The 14463-nt window shown below is 39.8% G+C and overlaps 1 protein-coding gene across 1 annotated transcript in view; it reads left to right on the top strand.

Moving 5' to 3' along the window:
- The first annotated feature begins 7674 nt into the window (after positions 1-7674).
- The window catches only part of slc2a15a (solute carrier family 2 member 15a), a 27003-nt gene continuing 20214 nt past the window's right edge, over positions 7675-14463 (top strand). Inside the window, exons 1-2 of the mRNA XM_005747455.1 lie at positions 7675-7759; positions 9698-9796. Coding sequence (XP_005747512.1) covers positions 7715-7759; positions 9698-9796 — 144 coding nt within the window. The 5' untranslated portion in view covers positions 7675-7714. The remainder of the gene's footprint in view (positions 7760-9697; positions 9797-14463) is intronic.

The raw sequence follows: 14463 nt of genomic DNA, 5'->3' as shown, positions 1-14463 counted from the left end.
GTAAAAAGCACATTACAGCCCACCAGGAGTTTTGCAAAAAGGCACCTGAAGGACTCTCAGGACATGGTCTGAGGGAACTAAGGCCTATGCTGTGACTACAGTGGAGGATGGTGGGGACAGCGTCACATGGAGCCAAGACCGAGACGCAGCTATCAAACTAGCAGGCGATGTTACACACCACAACAGCAGATGCAAGGACTCCCGCAGCCTGAACAACCTTACCCTTTAGTGATCGCTTGTCCCCCTGATGTTCTTTATAACTTTGTCATGAGCGATGAATATTTTGATTAGGCAAACATGACAAAATGGACGTGTGTGTGACCTGTAACAATAATCTGTTTAAAAGCACTGAAGGCCTCCGATTCACTGAGCTGAGTTTGTATCTGAGACACATCTCATGCCCTGTGTCTGCTGCAACAACAAACAAAGGCAGGTCCTTCTCCACCTCACAAATTCTCATTTGCTTTTAAGGAGACTTCTTCTGTCCATTGTTGAACGTTTTGCTAACTAATCATCACTAGATCAGCAGCACAAACACTGTTCAGTTCAGTTTGTTGAACCATGAGCTCAGATGCTGATATTAGGTTGGACGTACCAGAGGGGTGATCGGCTGTGCTGATATGATTCGGGTAGTTTGGTCAGACACAGATGGGAGTGTGTCACGTGTGACCAGGCCTGTCATAAGCAGATGCATGAGTAAAGCTAAACAATTATCTTATGAGACCTGGGGCTATTCAAAAATAATAATAATAATGGATTGCATTTATATAGCGCTTTTCAAGGCACCCAAAGCGCTTTACAATTCCACTATTCATTCACTCTCACATTCACACACTGGTGGAGGCAGCTACAGGTGTAGCCACAGCTGCCCTGGGGCAGACTGACAGAAGCGAGGCTGCCATATCGCACCATCGGCCCCTCTGGCCATCACCAGTAGGCAAGTAGGGTAAAGTGTCTTGCCCAAGGACACAACGACCAGGACAGAGAGCCCAGGGATCGAACCGGGATTGAACCTGCGATTCCCAACCCCCTGAGCCACGGTCGCCTAAAAAAAACATCTGGAGCTCAAACCTTTAGAGCACCTGTCACCTTTCTAACTCCAATCCAGCAAACAGCAAACGTCCTGAAAAGCAACTTCACACCTATAGGACCGCTTCCAGTGCACAAACTGGAATCAGTTTTCATCTCAGGACCTAGAAGAATACCAGTCACCTTTTTTTCCAAGCTCCTTAAATTAACAAAACTACTGTACTCGTGTACATCACAGTCAAAGTCAAAGTCAACTTTATTGTCAATTCTGCCACATGTACAGGACATACAGAGAATAGAAACTTCGTTACTCTCAATCCCTAGATAAAATAGAAAATGAACATTTAAATATAAGAGTGATTAAAAATGCAAGTAATATATTTTAAAGTAAAAAAAATTAAATAATATAATACAATTTTACATATAACAAGAAAGCTATACAATATACAATATAAGGGTAAATGACATTGAGTGCAAACCAGGCAGATGACATGTCGACAATGTCACCATCATTAAAGACATCTGTCATGCTCCCTGTGTCTGCCTGGCCAGCCCCCTGAGGCTACATGTTGATTCTGTTCATCTGGACGTAGCGTTTTGTGGGAGAAACGTTTCGTCACTCATCCAGGTGACTTCTTCAGTCTGACTGAAGAAGTCACCTGGATGAGTGACGAAGGTCACACGTGTCCACTGTACCTTTGGGCCTCTGACTACCAAATGAGAATCTTTTAAATACATCAGCGTACTTAAGTATAGTTGTCAGCCATGTACATCCCTTTATGACCCTTGAATATCCCAAAAAGGTTATGAGCATGTTGGGATGTGGTGGAAGGGGACAGTCACATCATCTGAAAGCAAATGTCTTGAAAGCCAAAGTGTTTCCTGTTTTATTTTGAAAAGGTCTGATGTGTTCTTGTTCATTGTGACTTTCCCCCCCTGTAGTGTCATTAGGTTCACGTGTGTCAGCTGTTTCCCCATGTGTTCCCACTTCCCCTGATCACCTCCTGTGTATTTAAGTCCTCTGTTTTTTGTGTTTCATTGTCAGGTCGTCTGTTATTCTTGCCACAGTTTTCATAGTTTCTCATTGCATTCACACTTTTCTTCATAGTTTGTCTAGTTTTCATGGTTTTTGCTGCTTTCAGCCAAAATAAAGCCTCACCTTTTGTTCACCTGCAACTCTTCTCTCAGTATCTGCTTCTGGGTCCTGCTCACAACACATCGGCGTACCCCGCCGTGACAATGCCACCTGTGCAACAAGTCTAATCGTAAAATTTCCTTATTACTCAATATTCAGCAGACAATTGTTAGTGGTATTATAACACACTGGATGTCAACAACTCAGCCACAGCAGGGTCAGTGGATGCTGAGGTGCATAGTCTGCAGAGTCAATCACTACAGACCTCCAAACTTAGCTTCTGAACAGTGCACAGAGAGCCTCGTGGAATGGGTTTTCATGGCCAATCATCTGCATCCAAGCCTTGAATCACCAAGAATGATGCAAAATGTTGGATGCAGAAGTGGAGACATGTTCTCTGGAGTGAGTAATGATGCTTCTTTGACTGGAAAGCCGATAGATGAGTCTGGGTTTGACAGTTGCTGAGAGAAAGGCGCATGTCTAACTGCACTGTGCCAAGTGTAAAGTTTGGTGGAGAGGTGATTATGGTCTGGTGTCATTTTTAGTGAGTTGAGCTCAGGCCATTAGTTCCTGTGAAACCTGCTATTAACGCTTCATGCGCCTCACTTTGTGGGAACAGTTTGGTGACGGCCTCTTCCTGTTCCAGTGACCACCATTGCACAAAGCAAGGTCATAAAGATCACAGGGATGACCGAGCCTGTAGTGGAAGAACTGCAGAGGCCTGCAGAGTCCCCCCTCAACCCGACAGCACATCTTTGGGATGAATTAGGGCTGGAGACTGCAAGTCAGGTCATCCAGTGTCTGAGCTCATAAAATGTGCTTCTGGAAGAATGTTCAAATATTTCCATAAACACACACACTAATCCTCGTGGAAAAGCTTCCTAGAAGGGTTCAAGCTGCAAAAGGTGGACCAGCATCATATGAAACCCTGTTGGTTAAGAATGGGATGTCACTCGAGCTCAAACGCGTTTGAAGGACAACAAGCGAATACGTTTGGCAACATGGTGAATGTAGAAACATATAAATACAGATAGTGATGTTTGATGAATTTTACCTAAAACTGTGCTGTGATGGAGATGATTGTGTGACAGAACTTACGTGTGTCAAACGACTGTGTTAAACAGTGTTCCCTTTTATTATTCCAGGCAAAAGTAATATCAGTGTGAAATTAGCTTACCTAGAGATAAACCATTAGTACATAAAATCAGATAAAAGCAGATCCTACAAGCCAAGTGAAAAGCAGTCGTTTCCATCATAACAAGAAAGCGAGTAAGCGACTGTTGGGTAAATTGCATTGGCTACAATCAAAGGAGCTTGCAAAGAAAAGCGTCTGGACTTCTTTCAGTTGCTTGAAGACGTTTCACCTCTCATCCGAGAAGCTTCTTCAGTTCTAAGGTCAAATGGTGGAGAGTTCCAGATTTAAACATAGTGGGAGTTTCCCCCCACAGAGGGACAAAAGGACCCCTGATGATCCTCTAATCCCCTGAGCCAAGGTGTGAAACTGGGTGTGGGTCCCAATCAGCCAGAGTTTCGGGTGTGTTCATTGTGAAACCTGGCCCCACCTTATCAACCTTGGAGTCATGTTTGACCAGGACATGTCCTTCAACGCACATATTAAACAAATATGTCAGACCGCTTTCTTCCATTTGTGCAGCATCTCTAAAGTTAGAAATATCCTGTCTCTGAGTGACTTGCTGCTGTATAAATAAAATTGACTTGAAAGTTTGTTAAATTTGTTTTATGTATTACAATGATCCTATGAATAGTTTCCCAGTTCGTAGATCTTAGTTTCAGTGTTTTTGTATTTCTTTTCAGGTTTCAGAGTGACAGCATTAAAGCCGTCACCTTTGATTCATTTCATTATGTTGTTGTCTGCGAGTCCTGCACGTGGGCCCTATTCTGCTTGCCACACAGCACACCCTGACATTAAATGTGTCATTACTTCTCAACACTAAAGTTGTTGTTGTTTTTCACTAGTTTCACTAGTTTGGCCCACTTCAGATCAAAGCAGGCTGTTTGTGTCCACAGTGTAAAATTAGTTTGACATTTCTTGCTTCTGGAGTTCTGGAGACTTTGTGTCTTTGTTGAGTTAAAGTAGCCCAACATTTTATTAAAAAAACTTCATTTCATTCATTTTTTAATTTGCATGAACTCAAATTTCAAATTAGGAATTAAAATACTGAATTGAGAGTCTTACTGCTTTTCACAGTTTATTTAGTCTGTTGTGCTTTCCCTCACACAGCTCTGTTGTCCTTATCGAGTGTTATCTGGTCTCGATTGATGTTTGCAGTCTCTCTGGTTTAGATAAGTGTCACATGCCTAGCACAGCTTGGAGCATGTGCCTGTCATCCCGTTTTGGTTATTATTCACTGCATCAGTAGTTTTTATGACTTACGGTCCTTTCTGAAGTGTTTTTGTATTTTTCACATACAGAGGCAAACACAGCTGCTTTAATGCTTTTCTCAAGGAATTTAATTGCTAGTGAAATTTGAGAGACTTTGATTTCCCGGTAGATTGTTAGTATTAATCCTCCTAGCATGTCTGACTTTTTAAATAAAAAATGTTCCCATGTCAACTGCTTGCAAAAGCTTTGCTGGAGGGTTTTCATAGTTTACTAAAAATGTCCTTCTAATTTGTGCTTACCAGGGTCGTTATAGTAATGCTGAGACTCTAAACCCAGGAAAGCAATCTACACACACACACGGGGAAGATCTGACCCTGTCCTAAAACAACAGAAGTAATGGCAAAGAAGTGCAAAAGGTAACTTGTTAAATTTCAACATTTCTCTTTTCCAATTATGAGTTCGATTGGATGAAATAAGTAATGAAAATGAAGTTTAATGGTTTTATTGATTTTACAAAATATTTGGGTAATGTCATTACAGTTTGTGAAAGTAAAACCTAAACAAAGAGCACGGTATCTAACACGGCTACATAATTCAATTATGAATTCAAATTAATTATTGTGGCTGAGGTTTTCTTTTTGTTTGTTTGTTCTAATTTGTACAGCACTTTGGTCAACCTGTTGTTTTTAAATGTGCTTATACATAAATTGAAATTGATTGATGATCGAAGAAGAGCATTTTGGAAAAGCTAAAAATGAACTTTGGATAAAGTGTTGTAGTAGTTATGATAAACACACAGGTGGTTACAACAAAATCAAAAGTGACTGGAGCCTCTCTCTCATCCTGCATTCAGCTGCATTCTGCTTAGTCTGCACGCCTCCACGTACTCAGCTCTTCAGGCCCGAAAGCCGTCTGATTCGTCTGCTCCAGATTTACTCGCCCAGAGTGTCGTTCCCACAGTCTGGACTCTCTGCTCGGTTCAACTGGAGTTCCTCTGCTGCTGTGTGCAGCAAGCAACCGTCTGTTCTCTGTGTGTCCACAATGTACTCAATATTACATCTGCCGCCTGCTCAGTCTGCCATAATTATTCATCTCTCTACGGTCTCTTAGCTGCTACTTACAACAGATGGCTGCTAGCTCATGTTACCATGTGTGCTAGCAGGTTAACATTTATGGCAACTGTTTAATACTTCAGTGTTTTTGAAACAGGAGCCTTACTGACCTTTTCAACCTAAAGTTCTGTGTAGTGTTAACTAAAATTGAATGAATGTTAAATACTCAGCGGTTGGTGAGGTGTGAAGTTGTGTGTCAGCTGGAGGAGTCACAGTTGGTACTGAAAGGGTTGAAAATGAGTTTCTAATCACTGTGGTAATCTTAGTGGTTACCACGGTGAAAAGGTGTGTTTTAGCTAAAACTACAGTCCCTTAGCTAACACTGTTCAAGTAGTTTTAGTACCTGACAGTGTGGCAAGCTAAACCTGAAATAAATAAAATAAAATCAACAATGGGCTAAAAATACTAAATGAATTTCCACGTGTCATGAAAAAAGTTTCCAGGAGGAGTCAAAAATGAATGTAAAGTGTGCGTGTTAGTCCCCATAGGGAAATAGTTCCTCTGCATTTAACCCATTCACCCAGTGAAGCAGTGGGCAGCCGCCAGTGCAGCGGCCGGGGAGCAGACTTTATGTCTTCTTCTATATTTGTCTTCTAAAAATGATTTTCATGTAGGACTAATCTGCCAAAAGCAAAAAGTGGTAATGCTGTTCTGGATGTGTGTTGTCCTACAAACAGACCTAACGTGTACTTTTAGTTCTGTTTAAGCACTAAAACAGCATGAAGACTTGTGTTGTACTCGAAGAACACTGTTCGGCCTTTGCATGTTTTAAAAAGGACAGAAATTGGCACATATAACCTTCATAATTCTGCAATTCTTTGTCTCAAACCTTATTTCTACTATGCCTTCTGTTCTAATGTAACCTAGAGCTTGCACCAACATGCAGGTACAAAAGTACAGTAAGCCGAATTCTTCCGAATCCTTCCGAATCCTTCCTAGGGCGATCGTGGCTCAAGAGTTGGGTGTTCGTCTTGTAATCGGAAGGTTGCCGGTTTGAGCCCCGGCTCAGACTGTCTCGGTCGTTGTGTCCTTGGGCAAGACACTTCACCTGCTGCCTACTGGTGGTGGTCAGAGTGGCCGATGGTCCGATATGGCAGCCTCTCCTCTGTCAGTCTGCCCCAGGGCAGCTGTGGCTACACCTGTAGCTGCCTCCACCAGTGTGTGAATGTGAGAGTGACTGAATAGTGGTATTGTAAAGCGCTTTGAGGGCCCCGAAAAGCGCTTTATAAATGCAATCCATTATTATTAATCCAACACCACAAAAAAAATTTTCTTTTAACTTTCGGGCAAATTTCAGAGATATCTAGCGGTATTGCAGTTAACGAGTGCAGTAGAGTTCGTGTGTGCCAGGAGGCTGGATTTTAGAACAAAACCAGCTTTTCAAGGAACAGCAATAGAGTCACAGGATTAAGAAATGTGTAATGCAAAGCAGGTGATTGTTCACGGTCACAGTAAACACTGCCCCTCTTCTTTCAACTACAACCAAAATTATGAGCACATGATGACTGTGATTACAGGGGGTAGGGCGGGGTGGAAGGTTCACTGAGGACAAATGCACTCAAAGATTAACAGTCTCACTGTGTGGTGGTTCCTATAAATGCAGAAGAAATACCGACAGTTCTCTTTTACTGACACGATAAGTATATACGCCGTGCACTGCAGATCACAGAGTTTATTTTGGAAAGCATGTTGTCGTAAACGGTCTCTCATCTTCTCTTTCCTCTTTGCCTTCATTCTTGACGTCTGTCTTGTCTCACATGTGGAACCTGTTTGACTTGGTGTTCCCTTTCTGTTACTCCTCTTCTTTCCCTCTCTCTAAGATCTATTTCTTTCTTAGTGAATTGACTTAGAGCTAATTGCTTCCAGCAGGCTTTTCTCCAACTGTGTCACGCTGCTCTCCGTCATGTGATGATACGATGTGGGTTTGTTACTGGGGGCAAACAGACTGCTCATTGGAGAAAAAGCCTGGAATACTTCAGTCTGTGGTTGAGAGCCTGTTTGACCACATCTGCTGCGAAGGAGATGAGATTCTTTGCAGTGTAGAGAAATCACATTTTTCTTTTACTTTTTGGGACCAGCTGACACGTTTCTTAAATGGCTGAGGAGGTTTTAATTCCACCGTCGGGGAAAATCACTTCGGTAAGTCCAGACAGACGGGCACTAAACAGAAGCAGAACTATCAACTGACTGATCCCATCTCATGCTGGACATTAATTATAGCAGCTAATAGCATTTAATACCGAGAAGAGGCCTCTGCTTTCTTATTTATAATTTATTTAGTGTTATTATTTAAGTGAGGTTGAAAGTTGAAACAAATTTATTGCGGTAAAAAGAAGTCGCTATTTTTTTTAAAATAAATGACACAAGATTTGCTCATTTTTGGAAACTGAGTAAACAAAATAATGTTTTCAGTGGGTCGAGCTTAATAACTGAACAGAAAGCATTCTGAATTTAATTTGTCGCGTACATTTGTAAAAAATCAATGAAAACTCTCAGCTGTAAGAATCTGTTTTTACTTTTATTTGTATATTACACCAAATAAAGCTTTAGGGACCCAAACACAGACAAAGGAAAATCAGGATTTTTGACCAAAAGCGAACCATTTATTATGGCTGGTGGTCATAATTCAAACTAACATTGTCATCGTCCTTACAAATGTGGCTGTATTTAAAGGGAAATAAGCAGGTTTTTGAAACATGTGTTTTATTGCCAAGAGCTATTGTTACAAGATAATTAACTAAACACAAATTCCTTTACTTTTTGTGTTAAGTTTATATACAGTTAAAGACATTTGCAGATATTTAGATTTTGTACATCTTGTTAAGACTTACAGTATTGTGTATAAGCTACTGTTCATTTCTTAATATTTTGCTAGGAAAATGGGAAAGGTATGGTGGTTGATTGAAGCATGTGTCAGGACACATGGAAATACAATGTACAGGGAAAAACAGCTTGAAAGATAATATTTGGAATGACCACCTTTATTTTTCAACACAGTCTGAACCCTTTTTGTCATGTAGCACCGTGCGGCAGCAGGTGGAGCCAGGAGTCAAACCACAAAAGCTTCTTGAAGAACAGTCCAAAGCTCTTCTTTCCATGTTTCCAGACTATTTTTCTATTTGTTGTTAAGATAACCCTATACTGCTTCAGTAACAGTGAACTTCAAAGGAGCCACGGCATCATGTTATAGACATGGTTGTAGACAATCTGTTGTACCTCGTACCTACTTTTGCTCCATAAGACCCATCGCACTGATGTTCAGGTCAATTCTTGTGTAATTTAGCAAGCTTTGGTAAACAGTAGATGGACCAAATGCATCTCTCTGGTGCTGCATCTGTCGTTTGCAATATTATGGAAGGCCGTCACTTTCTGTTCATCATGATGTTCATCGTCCTTTTTTTAAATGTCCGCCACTTGTGCAATTCCCTATAACCTTTTAAGGTGCACCACACACCGTGCTGATGCACCAAGTTTTCATTTAACTGCTCTTGGTGCAACAGTACAATTGTATGCCTGTCAAACTGACAGTAATACATTATATATATATTTTTACAACATGATATAGAAACACAGAGTCTGAAGATACAATTTTAAATGAGTAATTTGGTGAGTTGTCTGTTACATATAGACACACCAGTTCATTCTCTTGGAAAGGCTTGGTGCCTTATCAGTGCTTGAGCGATTCAAGAGTCAGTGTTAAATAGCTTAAGAGTCACACAGTCCTCTAAAAGATAGTCAGGTGCAATGAGTGCACTGAAAATGAATAAAAAGTAGCCGGTGTCCAAAGAAAAGCACTGAAAGACTTCCAGAAAGTCTGACTCATTAGAGCTAAATATAAAGAAAGTGTGTGTGAAAGACTTGTTTTTAAGATGTTTTTAATCTGATTGCTTTACACAAACATGCCAACTTTCTTATGTGACATACAATCAGAGATTTGTGAATGTTGGTGAAAAAATGACAATTTAAAACTTAACTGATTTTTTTATTCACACAGCGTATAAAATGTTTTGTCTTAACTTTAAGAAGCTGTGAGCTCACCATCATATTCTGCATGCGTCTCTCCTGCTCTGTCTGCAGCACCTCACTGCCTCTTTGCTGGCAGTGGCATTCCTTACCTCCTTTGGGAGCTCTATGCTTTATGGGTACAATCTGGCTGTGGTAAACTCCCCTGCTGTGGTAAGACACACACACACACACACACACACACACACACACACACACACACACACACATCTGGAAAGTAACTTATTGAAGTGCATTTGTTTATAACAGCCGTTATATTCTGAATGGCCAGATCTTGCATATGAATCTGCATGATCTACTGGCCAGGAATTTGGTTTTGGAAGCTTTGTGGTTTCAGTGTGTTTAAGTTTGTAGTCCCAGTAATATCGATTAATCATACAGCCACTCAAAGTTGCCGCTTTCGGCCAACATAGATATCCAAACATTTCTGGCACAGCTTCCAAGATGGAAAAGGACAAAGATTTTTCTTATTCATTTTATTTTATAGCTCCTGTGATTGCTGTGTGTAATTTTAACTTGTTTGCATTTTTCTGTGCACTTTTGATATTTAACTGAGTTTGGGGCCATTTCCCCTTTAAATCTGTAGTGGTTCAGTCCATTTGGGCTGTGGTACAACCATTGGGTTTAACCAGTCAGCCAGTACAACCCCCTTAACTGCTGATTGGTTAGCTTATTTATGTGTAAATGTGTGATTGGTGCACTTGGAATTCTTTCTTTATTGAAACACAAAGTATTGGTATTTTGTAAAAAAAAAAATATATATATATTTTTGGTGTTTTCTGTTGAAAACGACAGTTTGTCTGAGGGAGGGGAGCACGTGCCCTCACAGTTACCCCGAGATAAAAATAAGACTCATACTCTGATGTCGCAGTTTTCATGAAAACTGTTTCTCCGACTCAGCGGATCTAAATAAATTGAAGAGGTATGTTCTGGCATCTGACTGTTAAGTCATCCTATCAAGTCGAAATTACTTCTGTACATGTTTAAGTTACACTCTGTTAAAAATGCAGATGTATTAAGAACAGTTGTAATAACACACTCTGAACTGCATAATTCTGAAAACAGGATTTTATCAGTGATTATTTTTTATTAAAGGTCAAAACACATCAATGGCATTCACTAAGAAAGATTTCCAGACATGCAGAGATGGGGCTTTGCTGCTTGTCTGTAGAAAGACTCACCATCATTAATAAGCAACAATCATTTCAATAAAATTCAAATTAAACTTGGCAGCTGAACAACAAGCACAAAAATTAGAAAAGCAGAAGTCCCTCATTTTAACATTGTGATAAAGTTTGTTATGAAAACGGTCCTCTTCTTTTTATTTTCCCAGTGTTTTGTAAATACTTCATACGTTACAATCACAGCGATAGGATAGAGAGAATATTTGGGTGTGGAAGTCGTTGGCTTCTGTGGTGGCTGTTTGGTCACCTGATGCGTGAAGAAAGAATCTGTTGTGAATCCGTTGTCGCTCATTAAGACCAGGTTGAATTTGAAGGTTAATCCTCTCCTACCTGTAAGCACATAGAGCTTTTGTACGTATAACGAGCTAACCAAATCATTGAAGAAAGAAATAGTTCAGCCTGGACACTTATTTGTGGGATACGTACCAGTTGTTGGATTTGTGTCTCTTTCACAGTGCAAAGGTTTGGAACCAGAGTATTAAAATAATTCGCAAAGGTGATATACTAAAGATATACTAAGATTAGTGGCAGATAACTTGAGTAATGCTTTCCACCAAGAAAGCAGATGTGACTGGGATCGTTACCACTATAACTGTTCATTTATTTGGAAAACGTGAACAGTGAAGATTTCCAATAGTTTCGAGTAGCGAGCCCGAGGAGTGATCTCTGCGTGAAATATTTGCATTGCAATAATTGTTGGGCATCACAACATCCAGCAATAAATTAAATGTATGCTTTAATTTCAATTTTGTATTGTATATAAGAACATTAGCAGCGCAGTTAAAAATGATTTTGTTCAGAAACATAGGCCATAAGAAGATCATTGGTAGCCTTTCATCTGACTGAGACTCTTTAAATAAAGCATTTCTCTGCAGATGATCAGTTTGCTGTTTTACACCTTGTCCTTCAAGAAATCTTCAGACAAAAGTCAGATTAGAGAGTGGCTTTAAATTAGCTAAGAAACTGGGTCAAGTAATGCCTTTTTAAGTAAAGGTTTAATTACTGCGTGTAAAGGCCTGTGGTACAACCCATTAACAGAGAAAGGTTGATCATATTTAAGACTCAAGCATGAATTAATTGAAGACATCTACTGTGATAAAGTCTACTCCCCACTGCTGTGTAATCAATTATTGTGAATGTAAATGTTATGTTATATAAAGTTACGTTGAAACCAAGCACACCACTGTTTTTCTTGTGACATTACCAATAAGTGTGATGTGTCACATGGCCCTCTTCCTATTGAAAAAACAAAAGTTGTATCCAAGATGGCCGACTTCTAAATGGCCACCATGGTCACCGCCCATCTTGAGGAGTTTGCCCCTCACATATACTAATGTGCCACAAACAGGCCCACCCTGTATAGTGTGATTAAAGTGGTGGGTGGGTTCTTTTACATTTTGAGAGAAGCCAATTGAGTCTAATAACAGATTAAATGCCATGTTGAGGCTGTCATTTTTAGCATCTACATGGATGTTAAAATCACCCACAATAATTATTTTATCTGAGCTCAGAACTAAATCAGATAAAAAGTCTGAGAAATCAGAGACTCGGCCTGTGCTTTGAGGAAGCTGACAATCAGAATGACTCGGGGGTGTTGATTCATTTAAACTAACATAAGCATCCTGCTGTAACCAGGTTTCTGGAAGGCAGAGTAAATCAATTTGCAAATAGTTGCTAATTCACAGGCACTAACAGGGACTTAGAAGAGAGAGAGCTAATGTTTACTAATTCACATTTCACTGCTTTATTCTTTAGTGCAGTTGTGGATAATATATTGTTCTTTCTTTGTGGGTTTTTTTAGTGTTTAAATTGTTTGGAGGGTGTAACAGGAGGAGAGAAGCTGTTTCCTGGTCTCTGGATAGTCACATTTAGAGAGGTGAAATAAATATAAATATGATAGCAGGTGATTGGTTTTGCTAATTCAGCACTGTTCAACTTGATGTAAACACACAAACTAGATATCCAAAAATGTAAGCATTTGGAAAAAAGTCAGGGTCCAAAGGAGAATAAACCCAGCTGGGGTTAGAACCAAGAATCTGAGCTAACAGTGGTTAGCTCTGTCAAGAAGAGGAAGCTTCGGTCTGTTACCTTGCTTGCTCAAGCTAAAGTTATCTGAATGTAGTAATATAAATGTTCACATAAAGGGGTTGGTGCTGGCACCTGATATCTGTATATTTCTCACAAAATAAACTGCTGCTTTTACTGACTGAAAAATATATCTGATAATAATGATCATCGGGAAACCCAAAGGAGTTTGGTCTTTGAGTGCTCTTGCTAGTCATGAGATATCTTTTTGTATCTGTTACAAGTAAATATTCGGTTTGAAAATGCTGGTCCATGGCTGGTCTCAGTTCACACGGGGGTAATGAAAATCTCAAATAAAAATGATCTTCTTTGTTGAAAAACCAGGCATGCTGCTCATGCTTATGCTCGAGTAGCAGCATGTGTCTCTCAGTTTTCCCGGCACGTGACACATGGTTCAGGGGAAACTGAAGTTAGCGCTAACACGTGCTGGCACATGTAAACTGATGATCAGGAGGTTTAGGTCAGACAAGACTTGTGGCTTTAATTCCAAAATATCAGAGTGAAAACTGAAGGTCTGTCTTGCTCTTATGTAACCATGATGTCGAAGCCACATGATACAAACACAGGTTTTTTTTTACTGAATTGTATTTAGGAATCTGATGAATTCACACATGTATAGATTCCTTATATTTTGCATGGAAAATGGAAAATTTGTGCATTTATTTATTGAAATGTACAAATATACACAGAAATACAGTATCCAAGGCAAAAACTGTTCAGTTCTGATAAGCTTGATTCAATATTTGGTATTACCCCCGTTTGTTCTTTAACACAGCCTGAACCCTTTGGGAAGCTTTCTTGTAATTTCTTTTAGACTTCATGAATAGTTCTCAAACATTTGTTGTCAATATGATCCCACACCACCTCAGTATATTGAGGGGGTCTTGGAACGTTTTGGGCCACCTTTAGCAAGCTGCTCTAAAATGATTTTTATTTCCGTAACAAAATCTGACCTTAAAAACCTTTTCCCAAAAAAATATTTACGTGAGCAGACTGTGCAATGGCAGCCAGTAATAGAATTTATTTATTCATTTTTATTCAGACAAACTAAAGTCTAAAATAGGCAGTGATTTGACACAGCTATGACTAATCAAATGGGACAAAAACTGAATGCAATTCATAAGAACACATGACTATCAGGAAATAACTAAACAGGGAACACCAACAGGGTAACAGGGAAACACTGAAGGCAGGATACGCTAAAGGAAAAAACACAATACACATAATAATCACGAACAGAAACTAGACAGTAAAGCTAATAGAAATTACTATAAACAAAAAGATTAACCTAAAAAAAGAGATACAACAAAAGCTCTGGAATGTGTGCAGGGCTGTGGGAATGGTGTCCCCTGTCCATTTGACTTTACCCTGAGTCCCGGTTATGTGGAAGACAGGCCTTTATGTATCCGGTCATTAAGTGATGACGTGACGAATCCTACTTCCGGGTCTAAAGTAGTCTGCGTTTAATATGGCTTTTGTGTTGTCAACATGTTTAATGTTTTGTATTTTCTTCTATTTGATCTCAAAAAGCTCCTAAAACAGTCAGTGATC

This window comes from Pundamilia nyererei, unplaced genomic scaffold (genome assembly GCF_000239375.1).
Source record: "Pundamilia nyererei isolate P.nyererei 1_Seehausen unplaced genomic scaffold, PunNye1.0 scaffold00197, whole genome shotgun sequence".
NCBI lineage: Eukaryota > Metazoa > Chordata > Actinopteri > Cichliformes > Cichlidae > Pundamilia > Pundamilia nyererei.
This window is presented reverse-complemented; position numbering and strand designations above follow the sequence as displayed.